The sequence below is a fragment of the Lygodium microphyllum genome, chromosome 11 (genome assembly GCF_053477565.2).
Source record: "Lygodium microphyllum isolate KBCC chromosome 11, Lygodium_microphyllum_v1.1.10, whole genome shotgun sequence".
Taxonomy (NCBI): Eukaryota; Viridiplantae; Streptophyta; class Polypodiopsida; order Schizaeales; family Lygodiaceae; genus Lygodium; species Lygodium microphyllum.
The window spans coordinates 97933292-97959147 of record NC_141145.1 but is presented as its reverse complement, the minus strand read 5'-3'; the positions used below and the strand labels follow the sequence as shown (position 1 = coordinate 97959147).

The 25856-nt window shown below is 38.8% G+C and overlaps 2 protein-coding genes across 10 annotated transcripts in view; one reads left to right on the top strand and one right to left on the bottom strand.

The window, feature by feature from the left end:
• The window catches only part of LOC148029138 (3-phosphoinositide-dependent protein kinase 1-like), a 107600-nt gene extending 104522 nt beyond the window's left edge, over positions 1 to 3078 (top strand). For 5 of the 9 annotated variants that reach the window (XM_087687898.1, XM_087687891.1, XM_087687894.1 and 2 more), the window contains one exon: positions 1687 to 2266. In XM_087687898.1, the coding sequence (XP_087544024.1) occupies positions 1687 to 1691 (5 nt within the window). In that variant the 3' untranslated portion in view covers positions 1692 to 2266. Of the gene's footprint in view, positions 1 to 1145; positions 1276 to 1333; positions 1553 to 1634; positions 2267 to 2800 lie in introns of those variants that run through there. The other 4 variants (XM_087687895.1, XM_087687896.1, XM_087687897.1 and 1 more) reach the window with 4 other exon arrangements.
• A 19398-nt stretch (positions 3079 to 22476) lies between these two features.
• On the bottom strand, positions 22477 to 25588 carry LOC148029137 (glycerol-3-phosphate acyltransferase RAM2-like). Its single transcript, XM_087687890.1, has 2 exons — positions 24027 to 25588; positions 22477 to 23929 (listed from the first exon to the last, which is right to left on the bottom strand). The coding sequence occupies exons 1-2, from the start codon at positions 24825 to 24827 to the stop codon at positions 23057 to 23059; spliced, it is 1674 nt and encodes a 557-aa protein (XP_087544016.1). The 5' UTR covers positions 24828 to 25588; the 3' UTR covers positions 22477 to 23056.
• Between the last annotated feature and the right edge of the window lie 268 nt (positions 25589 to 25856).

The following is a 25856-nucleotide window of genomic DNA, read 5'->3' as shown; positions in this document are numbered from 1 at the left end:
TCTATACTGTTGCCTGCATTTCTTGATTAGATTTGGCCATGGCTTTTATAGCAGCAGCATTATGTATGGGCTCTCAATTAGAATCTTTTCATTGGTGGTACGAGCTCTCTACGAAAATCATTTCAAAGATGGCATGTTAAGAAGAATTGTTTAGAGGTAAAAGGTTTACTCATGTTGTTGCTATTGGAATTAGTTTGTTTGGTTTCTTCTTTGGACAAGAAGATTGCCAAAATGGGCATTTTCACAAGTTCAGAAATCATACACTGAGATCATACTGACTACTGTGAAGAAATACCCTAACACAGAAACACAAATAACACTGTACGACAAAGCACATACTAATACAAGAACATACTTAGGGTTAGGGTAACTCAGAGACAATGAACACAGAGAATGAATGAAGTGACATGACTATTGAATATACAATGGTCATGAAGCAAACACACTATGTAGTGAATGAATACTGTACCTTGAACTCCTGTATCTCAAGGATTAGGGCAGGGGTAATGAGCTAGAGAGTGTGTCGTACTCTGAATGGATCCCGAATTGCAGCAAGGCAACCTCCGGATGTCGAACACTAGCAAACGCAGCTAAGGAATGCTGAATTTGATGCAGACGGCAGTGTAGGAGAGAGAGAGATTGAAAACGCAAGTGAGGAAAGAGAGATTAAAAACGCAGGAAAAACTAGCAGTAGCAATCAGTATGCTGAAATTAGCTCCGAACAATGTGGGGCAGGTTGGAAATAGGTGCCAAACTGTTGTAGATAGCAATGGCCAGCTTGGACTGCAATGTCCTCTGTGTCTGGGGTGTGGGCAGCAAGTTGAAATACTTGAAATCTGCAAAACGAGATTAAGGATGAATGGAGGGCAGCATACCTATTTATAGAAAGTTTGGGCCCTTCCAAGTGGGTTTGTACTTATGGGATACAGACACTCTAGGAACACATTTCTTTTTAAATAAACAAGGTTTCTTCCTTAATTAAGTGTGTTTTGGGGCTGTTTAAGTGAAGCTAATCCATTTTTAGCTCAATAACTTTTGGGTACTGTTTCAAATATTTTTGTTTGTTTGTTGTTTTTTGGGGTGGGTTTTCTTATTATTTAGTTTTATTCCTTTTTTTTGGGGGCACATTGAAATGGATATTTCAGATCTCTATTCCTTTAGAATGAAAAATAACGAAGTTGTCTAGATTTCATGCTGACAAAATGCTAGTAGACTTGGAGCTCCACACTTCAGTTTGATGATCGGTCAAGTTTCTTGTCTTATATGTCTAGCTAGGTGTGTGGACAAGTCAAACCTTTCTACCTGACTGCATGTCGCTGCATGTTTTCTTCAGGAAAAAGTGTCTTCCCTCAAATTAAAAGGCTAAGCTGTTCTCTTATGTAAGGAAGCACCAGAAGTTATGTATGAAAAGGCGACTGTTACTATTAACAGATAAGCAAAGGTCAATTTTATAAATCCAAAGAAAATGGTTCAGACAGGTGGAGTACCGTGGTAAAGAAAAGATAATGAGCTTTGTATGCCTAGAGAATGTGAAAAGTCCAGAGTCTAGATGGTAATAATTTGTTGCTATTGGTAGCCGTTTAGTGTTGTGTGGTGATTGTTTTTATTGATTATTGAATGTTTACATATTATAGATAATGTGAAGGATGAGACAGAGCTCAAACATGAATCTGTGATGTTGGGCAGGATAAAAAAGACTTAACAAGTATGAGGATGAAGATTGCTTAGCATGGCAATGCAAAGATACTATTGAATCTACTCAACAGATTGTGTGGATGTCGTTAAGATTTAACAAAATGGCACAAGCAACCTTTTTGGACTGCACAAGTGCAGGAAACATGCATACATGGAAGATTCTAATGCAGATGCATGAAGGATTTTTGAATCAGTCACACTAGGCATGTCAAAGGAGATGCAGAGCTGGGAAATTTGCAATCCCCTGAAAGGTTTTGATTGGATCATGAAGCCTGGCCATCCCATTTTTATGTACAGTGAGTGTGTGGTTATAATATTTGTTGATTCTGAAAACCTGCAGAAACAGCATCTTGCTGAAAAATTCAGAGAGTAGATGTCAGGGATGACAGGAATAAGCTCTTGCAAAGCAAGTTCAAATTTGCTTATAGATTTTACACATGATAGGATATTCAAAGCTGCATGAATAGGCTTATCTAGGCTGGGGTTTAACTAACACATGGTCAGACAATACGAGAGATGAGAAACCAAGAGTACAAATTTAATATATTTGCTGTTGCTATTGCTTTGTTAAGTTGTTCCCTTTGTTCTTTTCTTTTGTCCAAGATTGAGATTTCACAGCCCTGAAGAGGACAATCCGTGCAGTTTCTCCAGGATTATATATACGAACGTTCATGTTGGTTCTGCCTGTGTGACATTTACCAATGCTATCATTTGGTGCAGCATAAGTAACACTCTATTCTATGCTCTTGTAGTAGTCCATCTATGAAATGCTGCATCATGATGCTCCCTTTTGATTAACGTTTAGAGTCTTATATTAGGAAGTGTAGAAGCAACTTTTTAATCTGATTCATGTATCATTTTGAGAAAGATATACCAATATCAGAAGTAGAGCAAAAGTGTGTGGTACAGTGTACATGAATATAAATCTTGTTGGTAAGCAAATGTTCATAATCAGTAGTTTGGGGTATCTTATGTTTGTGACAACTAGCCTTGCATAGTCAGCCTGCTAATGTGGTGGATCTTCATAATAAATTCTTCGGAGTTTCTTGTTTGTCTTATGCTGGCCTTGCATGGTCACTCTGTGGTCATTATTGTGTATGTGCAGGCAGAGGTGCTGGCAGATGGGGGCCCTCATTTTAATGTGTAAATGACTTGAGAAGAGCTAGGTTCATCTTCTGATGGTGTTAAACTATTTGGGCGAACTTGTAAAATTCCAAGCACAAAATCAAATATATAATGCAATCCAAATTACTATAGGCACTTATCAATCATGTACATTATGTTTCCAATTTATAGTACTCAAGATTTGTATATGTACAAGGAATTGTGATATCAGTGCTACCAAACCCTTGCCAAAGAAACAGGAGAAACCTGAATTGTATGAATGTGTAGTGCATAGGGCTACATGAGTGCCATACAATATGTATTGTGGAGAGAACACTGTTCTCTTTAGAACTTATATAGATAGAGCTTGTGTCCTTCGGGAATCGGTAGGCTGCAACTTGTCCCAATACACACATAAGACCTAAGTAATAGCTCACCAATTGGTGTTTTCACTTGTTGGCTTCTTTCACCTCTTGCTTGAAATTGGTGACTGCTTTTAGTGCTGATGTTTACTGCTTGATATGGTGTTGCTACAAAGTAAAAAGCATGATTTATTAAACCACTTTGTAAAATTAATATAAAAAAAAATGGCACAAACTTAACAACCATATGAGTTCGACACAATATGTATGGAGTGTTGCTATGTAAGTGCAATACAATATGAATAGTGGAAATGTCACCATTATCTCTAAAATTTATAAAGATGGGGATGTTCCCTCTTCTATTCATCAAAATGTACCTTGTCCAAATATATTTCAAGTATTAGGTCATAAATGCCGATACTTGTTTCTCTATGGTTGTGTGTTGCACCTTCGTTGTCTTCCCTTTGCTCGAGATTGTTGAATTGCTCAACCCTTAAAGGATATTCATTATTTTTTCCCCCCTTATACAAAAAGTTTGATAATCTCACTTGGAGGTAGAACTAGGTTGGTAGCTGTTAAGTTTAGATCATGGCCAAATCTTCCTCCTATTGTATATGCATGTGGGTTTGATTGACAAAGTTGCATTAGTATATAATTTCATATTTTCTTTGGATTTTTAATAATGTAATCATTGCTTGCTTAGCCTTACCATGCTTATTGCTCTTCTTTTTGGTGGACGAGTACGAGGTGCAGTTTAGGAGGATGCCACGTGCCTCTAAAACCTTTGCTAACTTTGACATTTTCTCATGTGAAAAACAAACTCTTTTCCCTTGTATTTCCTTCTACTTTTCAATGTCATGAGGTTTTGCTTGGGAGGCACTGTGTATCTAGCTAGGTGGGGCTGGGGGCTGGTAGCTCAGGGTTCAACATCATGAGCTTTTTCTCGGGAGACATCACATATCTAGCTAGATGTGGCTGGGGGTAGGGGGACTAGTAGCTCAGGGCTCAACGTCGCGAGCTTCTACTTGGGAGGCATTGTTTTCTGAGCTAGTTGCAGCTGGGGGCAGGGGGCATGTGTGGGTGGGGGTCAGGGGGCACAAGGGTGCCCCCTAGGTGCACCTAGCTAGATATGCATGGCACAATGCACTATTCAATCACATCGTTGCCCAAGCCAACAAGCCTCGCTCTTAGATGGCACAATTTGCTCAATGTAGAAGATGCCACACATTCTACGGAGACAACTTTGAGGGCCATGTCTAGTGAGTGAGCGAGCCATGTCTAGTCAGAGCAAAGAGTGCAACTCCACATGCCTCGCCCCTCTATTAGGTTAAAGTGGAATTTGTTTGAAACTTCTCTCCCTAATCATTTATGGCTACATTCATTGCAACTCATTAATGGTCACAACCCCATTGCAACTAAAAATTAATAGTTACAATCCCTTTGGCATGGCTCTTTTGTTCACCCCCCACTCTCACAAAACAAGCTCATGTTTTCAACACTAAGAGGTTGAGTGCCCATAAGTAGTTGTGGCTCATGTTTTCAACACTAAAAGTTTGAGTGGCCATAAGTAGTTGCAGTTGACTACAAGGTAGGGTCTCAATAGTCGGTAAATATCTCAACATAGTTGATACTGAAGTGAAGATCCATCTTAAAGACATGCATCCACTCTCCTAAACTACTTGGGGCATGGACATTTCTCTTCGGGCATCTTATTTGGGCTATTGGATTCATGTTTCTCATAAATTTAGGAGAGGATGGTGCCAATTCTTTGCCATACATATTGTATGGCACTCTATAGCTTTACGCACTGGACATTCATGAAAAAATGTTCTTCTTTTCATTTCATCTTACAAGCCGATCTAATTGTTTATGTAATGTTGTTCATAGCAATGCCTGGACATTCATGAAAAAATGTTCTTCTTTTCATTTCATCTTACAAGCCGATCTAATTGTTTATGTAATGTTGTTCATAGCACTACACCTTTCCCTATCATGCCATTTGAATTGATCATCTTTTACAACATTAAATATCTAATATAATTTCAAAACCCCTTCTAAAGGCCAAACATCCAAGACTAGCTTGTACTTTAGCACCCGTGAATTTCTATCCTTATCAATTATAGACTTGAAGAACAATTCTTTTGTGAATTCTTAGGAAACCAATTGTGCATGGTTAGCCTTTGGTGCTATAGATTTAGATAGTTGGTGTCCTTACTAATACATACATATCCACACACACATGCATGCATGCGCGCACATGTGGATATGTATGTATTAGCAATCATCATAGTGATACCTAAACACATGTAGTTGTTGCTATTGTGCATAAATTGCAAGTTAGTTTGGCTATTATAGCTATGACCTTGTTGGTAAACATATGCTCTTACAATAGTTAATCGACAATAATACTCCAACTTAGGGGCAATAACTTGACATAGAGGCCCTACTCTTTATTAGTTTTATCAAGCTAAAGTGCTTTTGAATTTGTCCTATCTACCAAACCATTAAAGATAACATTTAGTTTAGTTAACATTTCTAAAAATTTCCACTACCCTCCTCTCCCAAGTAGTTGATTAGAAAGGATTAAACTATTAAATTTAATCAATCAAAGCATATAGTACAATAGTCATTTCTCCCACTTTTTATAAAGGTGCCTATTTAAAGAGGCATAGATGATTGAAGACATGTGAGTTTTTCTTTTGTACACGAAAGATTGGTGCATTGACCCTTATCCTCTAGCCATCTCTGCAGGTGTTTCACATACATTGCATGAGAACACCACACATGAGTTACACCACGTGGGAATACCATACACGAGCTCTTTTGTATAGCATAAAAACAAGTTTTGAGTTGTATTTTACACTTGTAGGCAACAAGTGTTTGGGTTGCACTCACTTTTGCATATGGGATAGGAAAAGTCCTTTTGTTTGAACAAGGTAGTTTACTAGTTTACTTTTAAATTGTTGTTACTTGGGTGACTTAGGATTTTTTTGAGACTTTTCTTGTTTAGAGACTTCCTAGACTTCTCTAGAGACTTTTTGTCACTAGCTTTCTCTTCCTTGAATGGAGGTAAGCCAAACTTGGACTTTTCTCAAGGCTTTTTATTTGGAGACTTTGTGGATCTAGATTGGTTAAAGGTAGAGTCTAGACTTTACCTACAAGGACTGGCCCAACCCATATATTTTTTGGGGCCGACATGTCTAAGGAATATCTCTTCCATTTCCGAAAGTCTCTAATGTGGCATGTAGATCTTTTTGCGTTCCCTCTTCAACTATAAAAAGAGAGGAAGGTGACCATAATATCAATCAATCACTTGTGCTATCACAAGTGTGCTATTTGTGTACTTATGTGTACTTCATCTTGCCACTCTCCACTTTAGTGCATTGTGTATGAATTGTGCATCCTGCACTCTCCACTCAACTCCAACTCACCAACTCATTTCAACTTTGTCTCTAGACTTCCCCAACTTGTCTCCAAGGTCCTTGCACTTCCCTTCTCTCTACACTTGTCTTTCTCTTCGTCTTCCCTTCAGACTTCTGCCTCATCGGTCTTGTCTCCAGACCTCTTTCTTTCTCCTCTTCTCTCTAGACTTCTTATCTGTCTTCAACCCTTGTCTCTAGAAGTTGTCCATGTTGAGAAATAGACAAATGATGTATGCTCCAAGAGGAGCTGTCCTGAATCCCATATGCACAGTGAGGAGAGTGGAACAACTCAAAGCCTATAAAGCATTGTACTTGACTATGAAATGAACACAATATCATGATGCTTTGTACTTTCAGTTAAGTGTCTGTCATTGTCAATTCTACACAAGATTGTGTTTACGAGTCCAAGCTAATCTATCTTGGAACCTAATTCACTTGTGTAATAGTTTATCTCTACTTGTCCATGTCATTATGAACTTGGTCTTCATCTTTGATCCACCATAGCTTGTGTCATGTCCTAGATCCGCATCATTGAACATGGTATCAGAGCCCAGTTGGGCATGGCACAGCTCATACTCTGAATCTCTAATCTCTCTTCACCTCTGGTGATCTCTAACTAGCTCACATTCAGCTCACATCTTCAGCTTCAACTTCAAATCTCAGTTGGACCTTGTGGCAGCCATAGCCAGACTGCACCTACCCACCCTGGAGCTCGTAGATCTCTCTCTACGGGCCATATCTTCAGGTGATTCCTTCTGGAGGTATCTTCCCTTGCTCAAGACGCTTCATCCTAGCACTTCAATCAATGACATTACTGCTTCCTAGCTCCAGCATTATACAAATCGAAACGCGCTGCCCTGTCTGCGCCTGTTCACGGTCGTACTGCTGACGCGAATTGCACGGTTCGAAATCGACCCTGTGAGCATAGGGCTTTTGAAGCTCACTATGCAAGCCTACTCCCCATACAATATCTTGGGCAATGGTGAACTCGTTGAGCTGCACGAACTGAAAGAACAGTCGGCTCTCTGAAACCCTAGAGGAAGCCATATCCAGAAATTTGAAAAGCTTGGTAACCTTGTTCTGTTTCTCATTACCATCATCAACAGTGATTTTGATCACTGAGGAATAATCTCTGAAGCTCATTACTAGTCTGGAAGTGTCCAAGGAAGCTCAGAAGCCACCCACGAAGTTCCTGAGAGGAAGCAGATCAAGTACCGACTAGTATCCATTAACACTCAACTAGTGTCAATTTGACACTGATTCTCTTGTATCTCTTGACACATTAAAATACAATTTTTTGCTGGTTAACTGAAGATTAGCAACATGGCAGAGCTTGAGCAAATAGCAAAGTTCAATGAAGAAGGCTTCCATGCCTGGAAGGAAAAGACCATGTATCACCTAATGCGGAAAGACTTGTGGGATCTGTTTGAAGATGATGCAGATAACAAGAAGGAAGATGATGAAGACGGGTTCGTTGAAGAAGAACAGTTTAAATCCAAAGAATGGAAGAAGATGAATAATAAGGCACTAGGCATCATTGCCTGGGGATTAAGTGATGATGTGTTACATCATATATCTGGCATTAGAAATGCTAGAACCGCCTGGGAGGAACTTGATAAAATGTTTGGTACTCAAGCAAAGAATTCAAAGGTAAAACTTCTCATGCAGTTTTATAAACTGGATATCAAAGACAGTGCTTCTATGACCATACACATTAATAAGTTTAAGAGTTTAAAAACTCAGCTTGCATCTCTTAAAAAGAATATTGAGGAAGATGAAGCAATAGCCGTACTGCTTGCAAGTGTAAACAAGGATCCATATGAAAATCTTGTGTCCACTTTGAGTAATGTGCACTCACTACTCGATGAAGAAGGAAAAGTAAAAACCAAGAATGCAAAAGACAATGTCTCATCATCTAGGGAAAATCTTTTGTACACCAAAGGAGCTGCTGGACCTAAAGGAAGAGGTCGAGGATTCATCAACAACAATAACAAGGATCGGATTACATGTCACTATTGTGGTAAGACTGGTCATGTAGCCAGTGAATGTTTCCACAAGAAGAGAGCCCAACAATTGCAAAGTGATCATCACCAGAACCAATACATGGAAGAAAGAGAAAAAGAAGAATATGCTTCCACTACCATCAACAACTCTGACAGATTGTTTTGAAGAACTTTCATTGTATCCTTCATATGTTTTTCCCATAGTGGATCTTTCTTAGTGAATTTGATTTGTACAATCCTTGCCAAGATGTAAAGTCTCAAGCTTTAACTTGACTAGGCTGCCTATGAGCTAGTCTTCCGGGCCATGTTTTCATGAAGGGGGGGCAAAAGCCAGCAAGTGTAGGGACTCATCATTTGAGGGGGGGGTATTGAGAAATAGACAAATGATGTATGCTCCAAGAGGAGCTGTCCTGAATCCCATATGCACAGTGAGGAGAGTGGAACAACTCAAAGCCTATAAAGCATTGTACTTGACTATGAAATGAACACAATATCATGATGCTTTGTACTTTCAGTTAAGTGTCTGTCATTGTCAATTCTACACAAGATTGTGTTTATGAGTCCAAGCTAATCTATCTTGGAACCTAATTCACTTGTGTAATAGTTTATCTCTACTTGTGCATGTCATTATGAACTTGGTCTTCATCTTTGATCCACCATAGCTTGTGTCATGTCCTAGATCCGCATCATTGAACAGTCCATTTCTATTTTCTCCGGACTTCTCTTTGTTTCTCCCCTTTCCCAAACTTCCCTACTCTTCTCTCTAGACCTTCCCTAAGAGCTAGCACTCCCTCTTGTCTCCTCTCCTCTCGAATTATCTATCTCCAAACTTCTCTATCTTGTTGAGAGTCAAGCTCATCTTATCCTAACATTGATAGTTGTAGGCTAGTTGTCACTAGCCATGTGAGACTTCTTAAATAAGTCGAGCAGGTTAACTTTAGTTAGTTAACTATGGTTAGCAGTTAGACCTATCTTATTACACTATTGTAGACTAGGTGGTGTGTGATAGATGAAGAATAATGGAAGAAGATGAGAGCACACAGCTCTCTGTTACGGCTCCACACCTTTGCCTCCGTTTCTCTCCTTTCTTCTAACATGGTATTAGAGCTAACCTTCATGGTGCATAGGAGCAATGGAGCTTAACTCGACCTTCAGCTTGAGAGAACCATGGAGAGGCTCATTGGTAACCATAGCCTACATTTGAAGTGGCATGTATTAGTGTGTTTTGACCTCTTCTCCTGACAGAGCCTATTGAGGATTTAAGAAATGACTCATTGATATGTATTGGAGCTTGGGAAGTGATCATTATGGCCAGTATTGACATTAGCATTCAGTGTGAATCTTGACAGACTTGCACCTAAAATTTCCTGTTAGTTGGGGGCAACACCATATCTAAGAATACAAGTACATTAAGATTTAGTATTTATGGGTATATTGCATCTAGGTATCCTTGGAGTGGATTGAAAGTCATCTACTAGATGTATATGATAGATTGTGAGCTTCCATAAAGTTTGTGACAATTGTACTTGTTGATTTGGGCTCACTAAAGCTTGAATTGTTACCCATTAATGCTTGGATGATACCACATGATTGGTGGATGGGTTATGAATGGTTATGAACACGGAATGCTGAGTTCTAGATTTATTTACAATTGGTTTAATAGGTTTGTTAGCTAGTCATAGGTTGTAAGAAGCTCCTTTTTCTCTACTACTTGATGTATGTACAAGCATTGATGCTCATATGTCCATGTATCGACTTCTAGAGGTTATGACATATCTTATGTGTCTTGAGGCTATTATGAGTAGAGAATACCTTGGTTATAGTAAAGGCTTTGCTGTTGATTATTTATGACAGTTTGTCTGTCAATGGCTATAAGAAGGTTCTTCTTCATATATGCATAAGGTTTATGCAATCAATGATATGTACATGATATGATATGACTTACAAATGTTATGGCAAATGTTTGGAGATGACTTGGCATGTTATTGAGCTAAATATCTTGGCTATTGCAGATTTTGTATTGTCATTTACCCTAGGATTGAAACAATTGTGTCTGAGAAGTGGCATACCTATACTACTTGACTGAAGTTTTTGGGATTCTAATTGAAGAACTGATGCCTGCTACATGTCCCAAATGAGTTGGGACTGAACTGGATACTAAGTACCTACAAATGTACATGTGTTTCTTGAATGTTATGCGAGCATTTTATTAGTGAAAAGACATCTTCGTTTATAGGGAGTCAAGCATTGATGGCTTCTATATTGCAAGTAAATACATAGAGCTAGAAACATGGCAAATGTAGATATGATAGATAATATCACACAGATACTGGGTGAAAAGATGGATAACAACAATTATGCAATAAGGAAATTTTGTATGGAGAATTTCTTGATTGGAAAAGGATATTGGGATTTGATTATAGGTGATGAGTCTAAACCTAAGCTTCTAGAAAGAAATCCCACTGTTGAATAGTAGAGAGCACATTGTGTGTGGCTTGAACGAGCTTGCAGAGTCTTGCACTGGTTTTCATTATATATCTCCAATGTAATGGTCATGTAGATCATGAATTGCTAGTCATCGAAAGAAGCATGGGACATCTCGATATAGTAATATAGTACCACTACTACTGCACGAAAGATCTAGCTGAAATAGAAGTTTAACACCATGGATAGGAAAGGACAGTCAATACAAGGCTATATCACATACATAAAGACCATTGCTAAGCAGTGAGCCTCTCTTGGAGCTGACGTTGATGATGAAGATTTGGTTGTAGTTACATTGAACGGCCTTGGACTTGAGTATAAGTCATTTGATACGTCTATCTTAGTATGAATGAAGATGCCTAATTTTAATTAGTTGTTTCATTGCTTGTTCATGAAGATATTAAACTTGGATTAGCCACAAGATCTAGAAGCTTAAAGGGTAGAGATGCAATTTTTTACTTGAATCAAAGAGGCTGAGGAAGTCGTGGTTGAGGGTTCTCTCATAGTTGATGGACTAATTAGAATGCATCTCAAAATGTGAATAATCAATAGGTACAGAATGCTAGAGGCGGTGGATACTTCCAATAAAGGGGAAGATCCAACTCTAGAGGTAGAGGTTCATGGCAATCTCAAAATGTGCATGAGAATGCAAGTACGGGTAAGGACTATCACTACTCTAGGAAGTATGGGCATATTGGTAAGGAATGTTAGAAGAAGCAAGCAAATCAGAGAGGCAAGCAATAAGGACACTATGCTTCATCTAGTCATGTCGAGGATGCTATTACTATTAACAGGTTGTTTGCTATGACTTATGTTTAGAAGAATGTCACTAAGGTTGATAAGTAAGATGATGATGTATGGTACATTGATTCAAGAGCTTCTAATCACATATTCCACATGGTGAATGGTGAGTAAATGGTTCACTGGTATGGTTCCTGATAAGCATGGTTGTGTTTGTATAGGTGACAATACTCTACATAACATTGAGCATAAGGGTGTGGATCCCTAGGTTATACATGATGGTTAGAAGAAGAATTTGTATGATGTCTTGCATGTTCCTTCCATCACTAAGAATTTGCTATTAGTCAGAGGAGAATTCGCAAGTCAGGTTCAAAAAACATGGCTATTTTACTGAGAAGTTTGGAAATGGTTGTAAGCTGATTGCTAAAAGAAAAAGACATGGTCGGATATTTACCTTGGATGCTAGTCTTTCCCAGCTAAAATCAACTATGTTTGCATAAGGACAGGGTGAAATTAGAGATCTTGAGATTTGGCATAAGAAGATTGGCAATGTTAATGTTCAAAGGTTGCGTAATATGCAAAAGAAGTATCTGGTTATAGGCTTGCCAAAGTTCACCTACACAAATTTAGGTAATGTTTGTGATGCATGTTGGTTTGGAAAAGTAATCTTGGTTTCCATTTATAAAACATGTTAAGAATAGCTCTAGGCCATTGTAGTTAATTCATTCGGATGTTTGGGGACTAGCCCATAATGGTACTCTTGGTGGATCAAGATATTATGTGAGATTCATTGATGATTTTAGCCGGTTTACATAGGTCTATAGCTTGAAGCATAAAGATGAGTATACATAGGTGCATAGCTTGAAGCATAAAGATGAGTTACATGCTATTTTTTAAGGAATTTAAGTGGTACGTTGAGAAAGAATTTGATTGCTCAATCTCTTGTTTGAGATTTGACATTGGTGGTGAATATTTTTGAGATCTGACATTGGTGTGTGTTCATTGGCTAGGCTCAGGAGTGGAAAGCATATAGTCTACACGAGAAACAATAATCAACAACCTTTGATGAGTTGGTATGGTGGTATGGTTCATTTGATGCTATTCCACATGATATACCTTCAGATCATATATCTACTGATATTTTGCATCAGAGTGTTACCATGTATGGGTCTATAGGTGATGTATCTCCAAGTGTTTCACCTTGGACTGGTAGGTTACACAATTATGCATCACCATCCACTGATATAGCACTATGTCAGAGGGGAGAAATGATGTAGAAGGCAAATGTAAAGAGAAAGTTCTTGATGATGCTCCTTGGATTTTGACTTCTAGATATGATTCGATTGATAGCTTGGCTAGTGAGCTTAGAATTCTGTTTATGTATACTCTTGTAACCAGGGAGACTAGATATATACCACCTGTAGAGATATCCTATTGATATAGGCTCACATATAGTGGATTTTTAGCAATGCATTAAGCATATATGACAAAGGTCATGGAATACAAAGAGTTTGCTACATTCAATGAAGCTATCATGGACAAGAATTGGTGTAAAGCAATGGATGAGCAGATGAATACACTAGCTGAAAATTAGACTTGGGAATTGGTTGCATTGCTTGATGGTAATAAGTCAATTGGTTGTAAATGGGTTTACAAAGCTAAGTGCAAGTCTGTTGGCAGCATTGAAAGGTATAAAGCTAGGTTAGTGGCAAAAGGCTATGCACAACAATATGGTTTGGACTATCAAGAGATATTCAGCATGTTAGTAAAATGGTAACTATCATGACAGTGATTGCATTTGCTACAGAAAAGGACTCGAAATCACAAAAAATGGATGTTAAGAATGCATTTCTGAATGGAGACTTAGCAAAGGAGGTGTTCATGGGTCAACCAAAAGGGTATGTACACCCTCGGTATCAAAACTATGTTTGCAAGCTGAAAAAGCACTCTATGGGGCTAAACAAGCTCCAAGAGCTTGGCATGCATAGATTAGTACTTGCAGAGTCTTGGATTTACATTTGGCATGACTAACCATAGTCTATTTACGAAGAAAATAGATGCAAGACTTGCGATATTGTCATCTATGTACATGACTTGATCATTACGGGAGAGGATGATATTGGGATACAAGATGTTATGACCATGCTGAAAATTGAATTTGATATGAAGGACTTGGGAGAACTATAGTTTTTTCTAGGGATTGAGGTTGTAAATTTAGCTAATGGACTTTAGTTGATGCAAAGACAATATACACTTGAGATGATGAAGAAATATGGTATGATAGATTGCAAACCTTTGGATACTTCATTGGATCAGAATACTAAGCTAGACATGAATACTAGAGCTGAAATTTCAGATATTACTATGTATAGGTAGATGGTAGCAAGTCTCATCTACCTTATAATCACTAGGCTTGATCTCAATTACTCGGTTGGACTTATCAGTTAGTTCATGTAGAAGCCTAGAAAACCCCACTTGGTGGATGCAGTGAGGAGAATTAAGCACTATGTCAAGGCTATAATAAACTATGGACTCTTCAATTAGAGTGGTGGTAAGCACATGGGATATACTGATGCAAATTAGGTAAGTTTTTCATATGATAGACAGCCTACTAGTGGATATGCATTCAGTCTTGGCAGCATAATGATTAGCTGGAGCAGCAAGAAGCAACTAACATTTGCACTCTCTAGTACTGAGATAGAGTATAGAGATGCCGCATTATCAGCATGTGAGATTGCTTGGTTGCTAGAGTTATTGACAGATTTGGGTATGCGGGTAGATGCTCTAGTCACATTGTATTGTGACAATATGAGGAGTGTACCTCTAGCTACAAATCCTATCCATCATGCTAGAACTAAATACACAGAGGTACACTTACTTTATATGAGAGATGGTACTTGTACAGCAAATAGATCTTCTACATGTCAGAACCAAAGGCCAAGCAGCTAATATCTTTACCAAGTCACTAAGTAAAGATCATCTTAGTCACTTTAGAGAGCTACTTAGGGTACCATGCATATCTTGATTATGTAGATTCATAGCCATCTCTTTATCTACGAGCTTTCGTCTCTCTAAGGCGATGACAGCATGCTCCTATAACAATACAACCCCTATGTCTCTATCACTAGCATCACATTGTATAGTAAACTCCTTAGAGAAGTTTGCGTATACTAGAATACGAGCAGAAGTAATTAGTTTATTTGACTAGTTAAAGGTTCTATCCACAAGGGCATCCTGAAAGAAAGCTTCCTTCTTCAACTTTTAGTTAAGGGACCTAATATAGTCACATAATGCTTATAAACCTATAGTAGGATGATTATAGACCAAGAAATCCTCTAAGAGAAGTATTAGTGTTAGGTGTTGGCCAATCTCTGATGCATCACACCTTCTTAGGGTCAGCCTGGATCCCTTTTTTACTGACAATATGCCCTAAGTACTCCAAGTTTGTCTACATGAATGAACACTTTTTCTGCTTAGCAAAGAGTTCACGATGTCCTAACACATCAAATATCTTCCTCATATGTGATAAATAGTTCTTCAATGTCTTGCTATATATCAATATGTCATCAAAGAACACCAAAAAAAAACTTGAAGAGGAAAGAATGCAATATCTTGTTCATTAAACTCTAGAAACTGGCTAGGGCATTGGTTGGCCCAAATGGCATCAGAATGAAATGGTATAACCCAGTCCTGAAGGCTATTTTAATCTCATCACCCTCTCGTATGAACATCTGATGATATGTTCTTAATCTCAAGTCAATATTTTTGTAAAGAAATTAGTCCCCCTTGAGAGCACATCAAGTAAATCATCCACTCTAGGAATAGGGTACCTATTCTTCACTATGATCTTGTTTAGATCCCTATAGGCTATACACATTCTAAAAGATCCATCCTTCTTCTTCACTAACAAGATCAATGAAGCATACAATAAAGAACTAGGCTCAACGAACCTTATCTCTAAAAGCTCTTTGATTTGCTTGGTCACTTCTTCATGCTCACATTTAGAAAATTTGTAGGGTGGCTTATTGACCAACTTGGAGTGAGGCTCTAGGTCAATAGGATGATCCATTGCTCTCTTGGGAGGCATTGCTATAGGCACCTCAAAAAATCCATGTACTCCTCAAGTAGAGCTTTTAATGTTGAATTATCAACCAGTTCCTTGGAATGATCCATTATCTCTTTATTTAGGGGTTTTTACAAAAAAACGGAGGGCACTTCTTATACTCCTCCTTGAGCCACCTAATGGTGGTGATAAGCTAAAAATCTGACTTACTATGGATTCTTATAGATGGATAGGCTGCCCATCAATGGTAGAATCCATGTACAACTATGAAAAATCTATAGTAATTTGTCCTAAATTCATCAACCAATCACACCCAAGTACTACATCTATAGAGCCTATTCCCAAGGTAATCAAGTTCACCTTTGCTTCATAGTTTTTAGCCAACTATATGTGAACTTGTGGACACATAGACTAGGTGCTAATTTCTTCTATGCCATTGGGTACTTGAACTTTTATGGGCTGCTATAAACTAGTGGGGAGACCATTCAGCTTGTTAGCAACTCCTTCATAGATCAAGCTCTTGATGAAGATCATTTGTCTCTTGACTAGAAAGAGGGATCGTACTCCCATTGATCATGAGAGAAGATATTTCATGGCTTTCCACCATGGAAGCTTGAAAAGAGCTTGAAGGAAACAAGAGAAAGAAAACAAGCTTTCTAAATAGTAACTAGAGTTCTAGCCTTAGACTAACTCCTATTACCATTTCTTTAACCAAATTAGCTATAAAATGGCTTGATTCTTAGCCATGGCTTGCTATTTTGTCCATTGTCCATTGTGCCTCTAAATTGCTCTCCATGTCATGCGCTCATTGCTCTCTTTACCTATCCACATTAAGAGCTGGACAACTTGTCCTTGAGTAATTTGAATTTAATTGATCTAAGAGCTGGACAACTTGTCCTTGAGTCATTTGAATTTAATTGATCTATGGTTAGCTTGCAACCAAATGGATCAATTTAGACTAATGCTCTAATACCACTTGTCAGGAAGAGGGTTGTGAGGTGAGAGAAGAGAGTACAAAAGAGAGAAAAAAGGAGATGATGAGTGACAAGGAGAGAGAAAGACTAGAAAGATAGGAGAGAGGTGAGAGAAGCTATAGAAACTATAAATAAGACGGTAAGATGAAGAGGTTGTATATACATGTGCCATTGTGACATGGTATTATTAATAAACCATCTAAAATAATGTCTCTTTCCAACTTCTTATAAGGATCTTCAAAGTTAGTGTTTTTCTGAAGAGGTGAAACTGATGTTGGTCCTTTTACCTCTTGATTTAGGAATTGTAGACCCGATGGTAACCTTGGTCTTCTTCTTTAGAGTGATGTCCTGCACAATGCCTTTCCTCTTCTTCACAATTTCAACATCAACCTCTAAGATTGTTCACCCAATCATCAGATACTCAACTATTTCTCCTTTAAGTAACTTTTCCTCGTCTACATTTTCCTAATTTGGCTTTTCATTTTCATGTAGATGCTACCTCACTTTAGGCCTAGGATTGTACTCCACAAATGACAACGTGATAATATTTAGTATTAAATTTTTCCAAACACTTCAAGAGGAGAATGCATAATAGAATTTCAAAGTATTACTAATGCTATCAAAGGATGATCCAAATGTTGCTTAAACTAGCTCTTTCTCCACTTTATCTACATTGAAAAAATAAGAAATGGTAAAAGAGTGAAATGACAATAAGTAGCCTATTGTAAGGTGTATAAATATGTATTACTTGCAATGTGGTCATTTGCATGTGTATCAATAAGTGCTAGCATCATCAATGCATCATTCATAGGTTCTTTGCCATTGTGAAATAAACAATGGGAGCAAGAGGCACATGTAGTTATAAAGCACAATGGGTGGTATGGATATAGACATTGAAGCATATGTGCACCTTAACAACACTCTATAGTATCAACATTCCACAAGCTGTATGTTCACTAAATGGTGCACTGTTGTGGGCCCTCGGGTAAGTTACTCATGAATATATGTGTGCATCACATGGGTTCAAAATAAGGTATTTTTAAAATACAAATTTTATACATTTTTTTACATACAAAAGGGTGTAATATAAAGGGGTTATTTACAGATTGAATAGAAAAGGGTTATGTTTTATTCAGGAAAAATTCAAAGATAAGGATATTTATAAATAGGCCTTGAATGCACATGCTATAGAGGATATACATATAGTAACTTCCCCAAGTGTGGGCCATGCCCAATTGAACATGTGGTCTAATAGGAAGGACAATAATTTTTTTCTTCAACAAATTCATAATTGTCTCCACAAACTAGAGATGTGCTATCGCAGACTATACCTTGCATAGTAGATTATCATATAGATCCTGTAATGAAAATGGCATAGCATAATTTACAACAAACTAAGTTTGCAACCATTAATTATTGATTCTAACTAGTTAAAAATGTAAGCTTACAAACTTGTAGCTCCACCATCTCTTTGCCAAATTTACTAATATTGAGTATGTCTATATCATTAGCTCAATTAGGGATTCATGCTTGATGATGATCATCCGCTTGAAATGTAAGCTTACAAACTTGTAGCTCCACCATCTCTTTGCCAAATTTACTAATATTGAGTATGTCTATATCATTAGCTCAATTAGGGATTCATGCTTGATGATGATCATCCGCTTGAGCTTTGTGATTCCAATCTCATTTGGCACCAACATAGATTTTTGCATTTGAAGGGTGTGCATACCTTTTTCGGTTTCTAATTATCTTCGTCGCTACATGCATGAAGTCAACCCCTATTCATCTTTGTGAGTTTTGATACTTCAATAGTATTTTGTATTGCATCAAGGCATTGCTACTTTGTATTAAGCTTTGTGTAGCAGTAGCTATAGTCCTCATGTTATGCATTGTTGCTATATCAGTAGTTGATGTAGAATGGGTGGTCAAAAATATATTTGAGATGGACCTAAAAGCCCAATGGTTTAGAAACTCCTGAGCATGCCCTCTGCACTGGTTTTTGTAAGCTACTCAAAGGCTGTGCTAGCTACATCATCATAAAGAGAGAAATTCTCAATGAAGGGTTTAGACTCAATAGCTATCTCAAATTCCACCTTTCTAGTTTCCTATCCAATTTTTTCTAATGTCATATCATCTTAACTATGCCCTCCTTAAAAATGTCCCATGCCATAAGATTAGGGTCATGATTTGTCACTCTGTATATCTACCACATGATTCCACATGTGAAATGTTGGCTTGACTCATTGTTCAGAGGTGCTCCTTAATATACATATAGTATACAAGAATGCAATCCTTAAAGATTTCTTGCTTTAAATCCCTCAAGTGAACCTTCTTGCTCTGATGTCATTTATGTAACCAGATTGTCAACCATTCTAAAGCTGCACAATCATCACCGCAAAGAAGTTTGGATCTTACCCAACTTGGCTCTGCCCATATTCCAATTCAAAGTCTTCATTTGCAAAATAGAATTTGATTTGAATAGGTAACACTACTCATGGTGTTGACCAGCTCTCTGCAAAAAAAAAAAAGAATATGCAATTAGACATAACAAATTGAAAATCTTGCATTTTTTTCTTTTGCAATACTACAATGGTACTCCAATGGCGAACCATTCTAAACTATTATTTCAACCACTTTTTAGCTTCTCTAGCACTTAAAAGTAATGTGCAACTTCTAAATTTGGAGTGGTGGAGCAACATTTTTGAAGTGCTGGAGTAGCACTTTTCAAGTGGTAAAGCACTCTGATGAACTTTGAAGTGCCTCATCACATTCTAACAATGGTTGTAAAGCACTTTTTTATATGCCTCTTTCAAATGGATTTACTCTAATTTTTATTAGTGTATCACATCTAAAAAGTGGAATCCACTACTAGAAAGTGATAACAGACAATTAAAGTTGAGTGACACCACTTTATTTCAAAATGGCAATAATTGTACATTGCTTTCAAGTGGTGAATGTCCACTTTTGTTGGCATTTTACGAAAAAAAGTGAAAAGTTAGACTTGTATGACTTTCAACTAGAGTAACATCACTTTTTTACATTATAACAAAGGTTGCACAACAATTTAAATGGTTTTACTCCACTTTATATCCATGATCACCACAAAAGGTTGAATTGCACAACTAGAAAGGAGTATCACCACTTGAAAGTGGTAGTACAAGTTTAAAAATACCAAAAGACCACCTATAAGTGGTGTGAGATTGCTTTAATAGTGTTGGGGGTGCCTCTTTCTAGTGCTATGTACTTGGTTTTTGGTGGTCTAGACCTATCTTTTGTCCTTCCTAACTACTGTTTTTAGATGCACCAATTTTTAGTGTGGGCACCACTTTTTAGTGGTAGATTACCATTTTTTGATAGTAAGTATAACTTTTTAGTGGCCCGATTTATTAGTGAACCACTTTTAAGTGGTCGACAGTACTTTTTAGTGGTAAGTACCACTTTTCAGTGGTAGATTACTACTTTTTTGTGGTGGGTATCACTTTTAAGTGGTTTTAACCACTTCTGAGTGGATCCCTTTTTATTGGATTGTGCTAGGTTTTAGTGGAATGTTATTACTTTTTATTGTATACATAACCACTTTTCAATGGTCATATTCCACTTTATAGCCATAGAACACCACTTTTAGGGGATATTGGAAATTAAATGTCACCACTTATGAGGAATGGATCTTCATGTTTAGACTGTGGTATTTTACCACTCTTGAGATGTAGTACACCACTACAAAGTGGTACTTTATGTGGTAACAAAGCAAAATTTATATTTGTACTTGCTTATCCTATAGTCTTGACACTTTACTATAGTCATCATGCATTGTTACTATTTAAAAGGTATGTATAATGCATGATGATACTTTATTTCATGGCATGGTAAAATTTATATTTGTATATGCCTATTCTATTATCTTAACACCTTCCTATATTTACATCTTCTATAGTCTCACCCTAGTATAGTCATGTGCATTGTCACTACTTAAAAGATATGTACAATGCACGATGATACTTTATGTGTTAATAGGGAAAATGTTATAATTTTTTCTATACACTTGACAATGTGTTATATTTACCTCTTTTATAGTCTTGACACCTTACTATTGTCACTATGCATTCATTTGTAAGATGAATGCCCAAAGGAGGTCCAAAGCACTTACTATTCTTGTATGATCAATGTCCAAAGTACTTGCTATTCATGTATGGTTCATTTATATTGTGCCGTTGGCATTATTCAACACCATCATCAAATTAGATCTCTTCAAGAAGAGCTCATGATGTGTGGAGTGGGGCACCTTGAGCTAGCTAAGTATGTTATGGATGTTGGATAGAAGACTACTCTCAACATTACTTGTTGATGATTGCAGAACTTGAAAAGTCTGATGAAGCAAGTGTTATTGGAATAACTCTGTGGTCACGTATTGTAAGCCCAAGTGTTTGCTTGTGCAAAAACTTTGCCATAGTTGAATATATCTACTTTCTTAACTTTGCTTCATCCATTGAGATGGATCTATCGACCTACTACTCTTTTCTTCTCTCTTCTCTTTTCTTAGTAGCCCTCTTAGTAGCCAAGTACTTGCACATAGAAGCCATCTTACAGAGAAATTGTCCCATCACAGGGATTTGAATTCCTCACTGTATTCCGATCTATGGATTCATTGCATATGATTGAAGCAAGCCTTCTATTGAGGCCAATGGCAAGAATGTATTCAACTTTTTCCCCTTTTGACATGTCACTAGGGTCGTCTTTTATTAAAGATTTGGTGGTCTAAAAATATGATGGCTTTTATGTGTGTCTTGGTTAATGGTAGATCCCTCATAAAATGCTTTACTATTCTGCTTAGTGGACTTATTAAACTACTTGGAAGCCTTATGAGAATATATATTTGTAAAGTTTTGTTAATATAGCTTTAAGGCCACATCAAGGGATGCATGATGTAAACACTTATTATTAATTTTATTTTAATCATGTTAAAAAACAAAGAGAATAATAGGATGCCTTTAAAATACTCACACAATGCACAAGGGATTTGTATATAGAGGCTTGATATGATCGACTATAGTTGAAGAAAGAATCGCTCGGAGCATTTTTCTAATCAAGTCATTCAAGGGTGATGTTTTTATAGGATTATCGATCTAGCCAAACATTCATATATATGTCATTCATTGGATATAATAATTATTTTGGGATTCGAAAGGTATTTCTAAGCCTTAATGTTGAGCTTTGAGAACATGGATAAGCTCTTAACCTACTTTGATGCTAGCATGCAATGCTAAAATGTTTGTGCGTGTATTCTTTTAGTAAACCTCCAATAACAGGGTTTATACCATGATATGATGATAATGGTTAACCAAACACCTTCCTTGTTTTAGGAACTTTTGCTTTATTTAAACTTGTGTAAAAGAACATGAGAACCTATGAAAAGTGATATAGAGATTTAAAAAATCACAATTAATAAGACAAGCATTAACCTTGAAAATGGGAAATATGTATCAACATACCTAAGGATGATTTAAAGTGCTCATTTGATAGGTCTTTTTACTTAGCATGCTTATAATCTAGTTCATGTGTCCATAGAAGCATTGATCTAATTCGATGATTATACTTTAATATAAATGATATTCAATCAAATTGGAGGAAGTTTGTGAAGTTGATTAGGTATTTGTAGTTGTACATAGTGCAAGACCCGAGGGGTTCACTAGGGTTTACCGTATGGTATCACATGAGTGTAAGGGAGGGGGGTTATTTAAGGGAAGGAAGGTACATTTTATAAGGTAAGGTCCTATAAATAGGGGGTAGATAAGGGGTATTTTCATATATTTATTGCATGCAGGTGACCTCTCCTTATTACTACTAGTGAATCCCCCGTGGTGCAAGACGGATACATGCCATAAGATGATAAATGGTTCCATCAATATTTAAGATGTATATAGTTTCTCTCTTTAGTTTTTCATGGAGCTAAAGAAACATCAATCTCCCAGGCTCATTAAAGGCATGCAAATTTCTAGATGACAATTTCCAATCATTCGGAGGATTTGGCTTAATAGTAGGAAAGAGATGTTTGTAAAACATACGTCATCAAACTTGGTCTCTCCTTATGAATACATAGCTACATTTTTTAATAAGGGTTTGATAAGCTACATTTTTCTGATATGGGTTTGATCTAGTATTTATTGTCTTCACGTTACAGCTCAACTTCATGGTTACTGATGATGCATCATTGTTTGGGAGAAGAAACACTACCATCATTACTAGCAAGAGCCTTATACTTGTCCTTTCGAGTGAAGCTTGTACATTCAAAATTTAGGGTTGCAGCAAGGACCTTTTGTATGTAGTTGGCCACCTCAAATGAACTCTTCCCTCCAACACAAGTTGAGTCTTTAGGGAGCTCCCTCAAGAATGTAATCTCATACATTGGACTTGGGTTCATGAAGAAATAGAAGCAGTCCATGCCTTTCCAACCTCTTGCTGTGGTGGCATGGAACATGCCCATTCTATTATTCATAGCCACTGGCACAATATGATCTGTGAGCTGGGCAAAGAGGGCACTAAACCTTAGCAAGAAGGGCTCTCTGCATGTGGTGCCTTCTGGGCAAATGACAAGGTCCCCTTCTGCAAGAAGTTTTCTGATGTTGGCCGCATCTGTTTCTCTATCACGAGAGAGCCTCACAGTGCGGATGGGTGAGATAAGCTCGGAAACACGAGACAGGGAGTAGGTGACAGCACTCACCGGCCTACCCAAAGCACATGATATGAAAATGGGATCGAGTAAAGTCTTGTGGGTGCACACAAAAAGCACCCCATGCTCATTCGACCCTTTACGAACAGGGGGTGGAGGTGTCCCTTTGACGACAACTCTGACACCCAAGGCCCAAAAGGCATGATAGACTATGCTCATGGGAAGAAGAGCGCCTGCAGCCACACGAATTAAGGCTAGTACAAAGCCAATGGGCATCCAAATTAGTATGGCCAATGCCCATAACGGAGTTGGTTTCTTGACTAAGCGGCCGTCATGGAAGATTATTGGCTTTGGTAGCTCGTGTTGTGGAACAGGGTCCACTTTTGGGGTGCGAGGCACAACATAGCCTTCCTGCAAAGACACAAGTAAAAGGGCTCGTAGAACATCTCTTATTACGGATGAGAGAGAGAGAGAGAGAGAGAGAGAGAGAGAGAGTTGGATTGTTTACCTTGCACATGGACATGAAGGGGGAGTCGCTGGGGCGGTCGCCCAAGCCGACATCGGGCACGTCCTCCCCGAAGTGCCTCTTCATGGCGAGGAGCTTATTGCGGCCGACGGCGACGCCGGGGGGCTTCACGAGGCCCGTGGCGACGCCGCCGGCGGTGAACTGCAGCTCGGACCCGATGACGAGGTCGGCGCCCAGGAACTCGCAGGCGAAGGGCTCCACCATGAAGCGGGGGTTGGCCGTTAGGACGCAGCGCCGGCCGAATCTCGAGAAGACGCGCCACGTGGCGGGGTGGAGGTCGTCCAGGTAGAGCTTGGGCAGGGCGGCGCGGGCGGCGGACTGCAGGGAGGCCTCCGGCACGCCCGCGCACGACACGAAGATCAATAGCCGGATGGCCGCCTCCTCCGACACCAGGTGGTACAGCACCCACGCCACCGGGGCCAGCGCCAGCAGCGCCCCGAACCGCGCCGGCCCCGACGCCTCCCACGCCAGCGCCATGAAGTACGGGAAGGAGCTGCTCCCCCGCAGCAGCGTCCCGTCCAGGTCCGACACCACCGTCTGCCGCTTCCTCATCGCTAGGTCTTCCTCTTCCTCCCGCACCTCGTACACCGTCGGGAACGCCGCCCGGACCGCCTGATGATCGCAATGATATGCCGCGCCAGCGGATGCTGCTCCGCCCAGCACCCGCCGCGGCCGCTTCTTACCAGCATCATCATAACTAGCTAGTGGTGAGTTGTGATGTAGCGACCGGCTGGCGCCATTGACCTGCACGCCATTCGTCTTAATCTTCTCCTCCATATTCATACTCTCTCTCTCTCTCTCTCTCTCTCTCTCTCTCTCTCTGTGTTACAGATCTCCCGCTCACTGCTACTCCTGACCAGAGCTCTAGCAGCTATAAGCTTTCCTTTCGATCGCAACCAATATTGGCCTCAATCAACTTCTCCAGCTTCTGCAGGTACTGACCACCAATTATAATGGGCGCAGCTAGCCTATAAGTGCACGTACTGCAGCTAAGCTATAAAAACCCTCTTCCTCAATTATGATGATTTGATATCCACATACTCGCCTGGGGCGGTCTATCGATCCCTGCAGCCAATACTAATTCTTTTGATCGCAATGCCCACTCTACTTCTCCTCGTTTCTAATTCCGATCAGTATGCTGATCAGCAGATCATTTAGATGGACATAGACAGCACTCTGCCAGCCAGCCAGCAGCTTTCTACCGCCGCGCTAACTAGTAGCTCCAAGCGCGAGACTGTACTGAGAATAACTACCGGACAATGCCTGCAGGAGGGGGGAAGCTTCTCTAAATATTGATCGGCTAATTCCTGGCTATACTCGCACGAATTAGCTAATACTCGCATCGTGCGGACTGCGGTGAGCCCTCGATCAGTTTTGAGCTTACATAATAAATCGATCAAACAGCCACTTTTTTGACTTGTATCATAGCTTCCATCTATCCATCTCGTTGTAGGCATCGTCCAAATTACACAGTATTTGGGAAGGACGTCCCGACAAATTAGCTAGAGAGGACATCTTTAAAGTTCTAAACTAGTTGTCATGATATAGGAACCTTTGATTTTAGACTTGAAATGATTATGGTACTAATTGAATATCGAGGCTTCCATCGATATTGGTCATCAAGGGGTGCATAAACCTTTGACCAAAGATTTTACAAGTGGTTCCATTACAACACCCGCCAAGTAGAACCCTTGATTTTAAAGTGAGTCACAATGTATTAATCAACATTCAATGCTATGTAGAAGTAGGACAAGCAAGGTTCATATCATAACACCATTGCTTCATTCACTTGGAGTAGGCAATGATGTATTA

Excerpts from the sequence above, each read along its gene's own strand:
- LOC148029137 (XM_087687890.1), bottom strand. The coding sequence starts at position 24,827 with ATGAATATGGAGGAGAAGATTAAGACGAATGGCGTGCAGGTCAATGGC. Across the intron at positions 23,930-24,026 it reads CCTTCATGTCCATGTGCAAG|GAAGGCTATGTTGTGCCTCG; the intron begins GTAAACAATCCA and ends GTGTCTTTGCAG.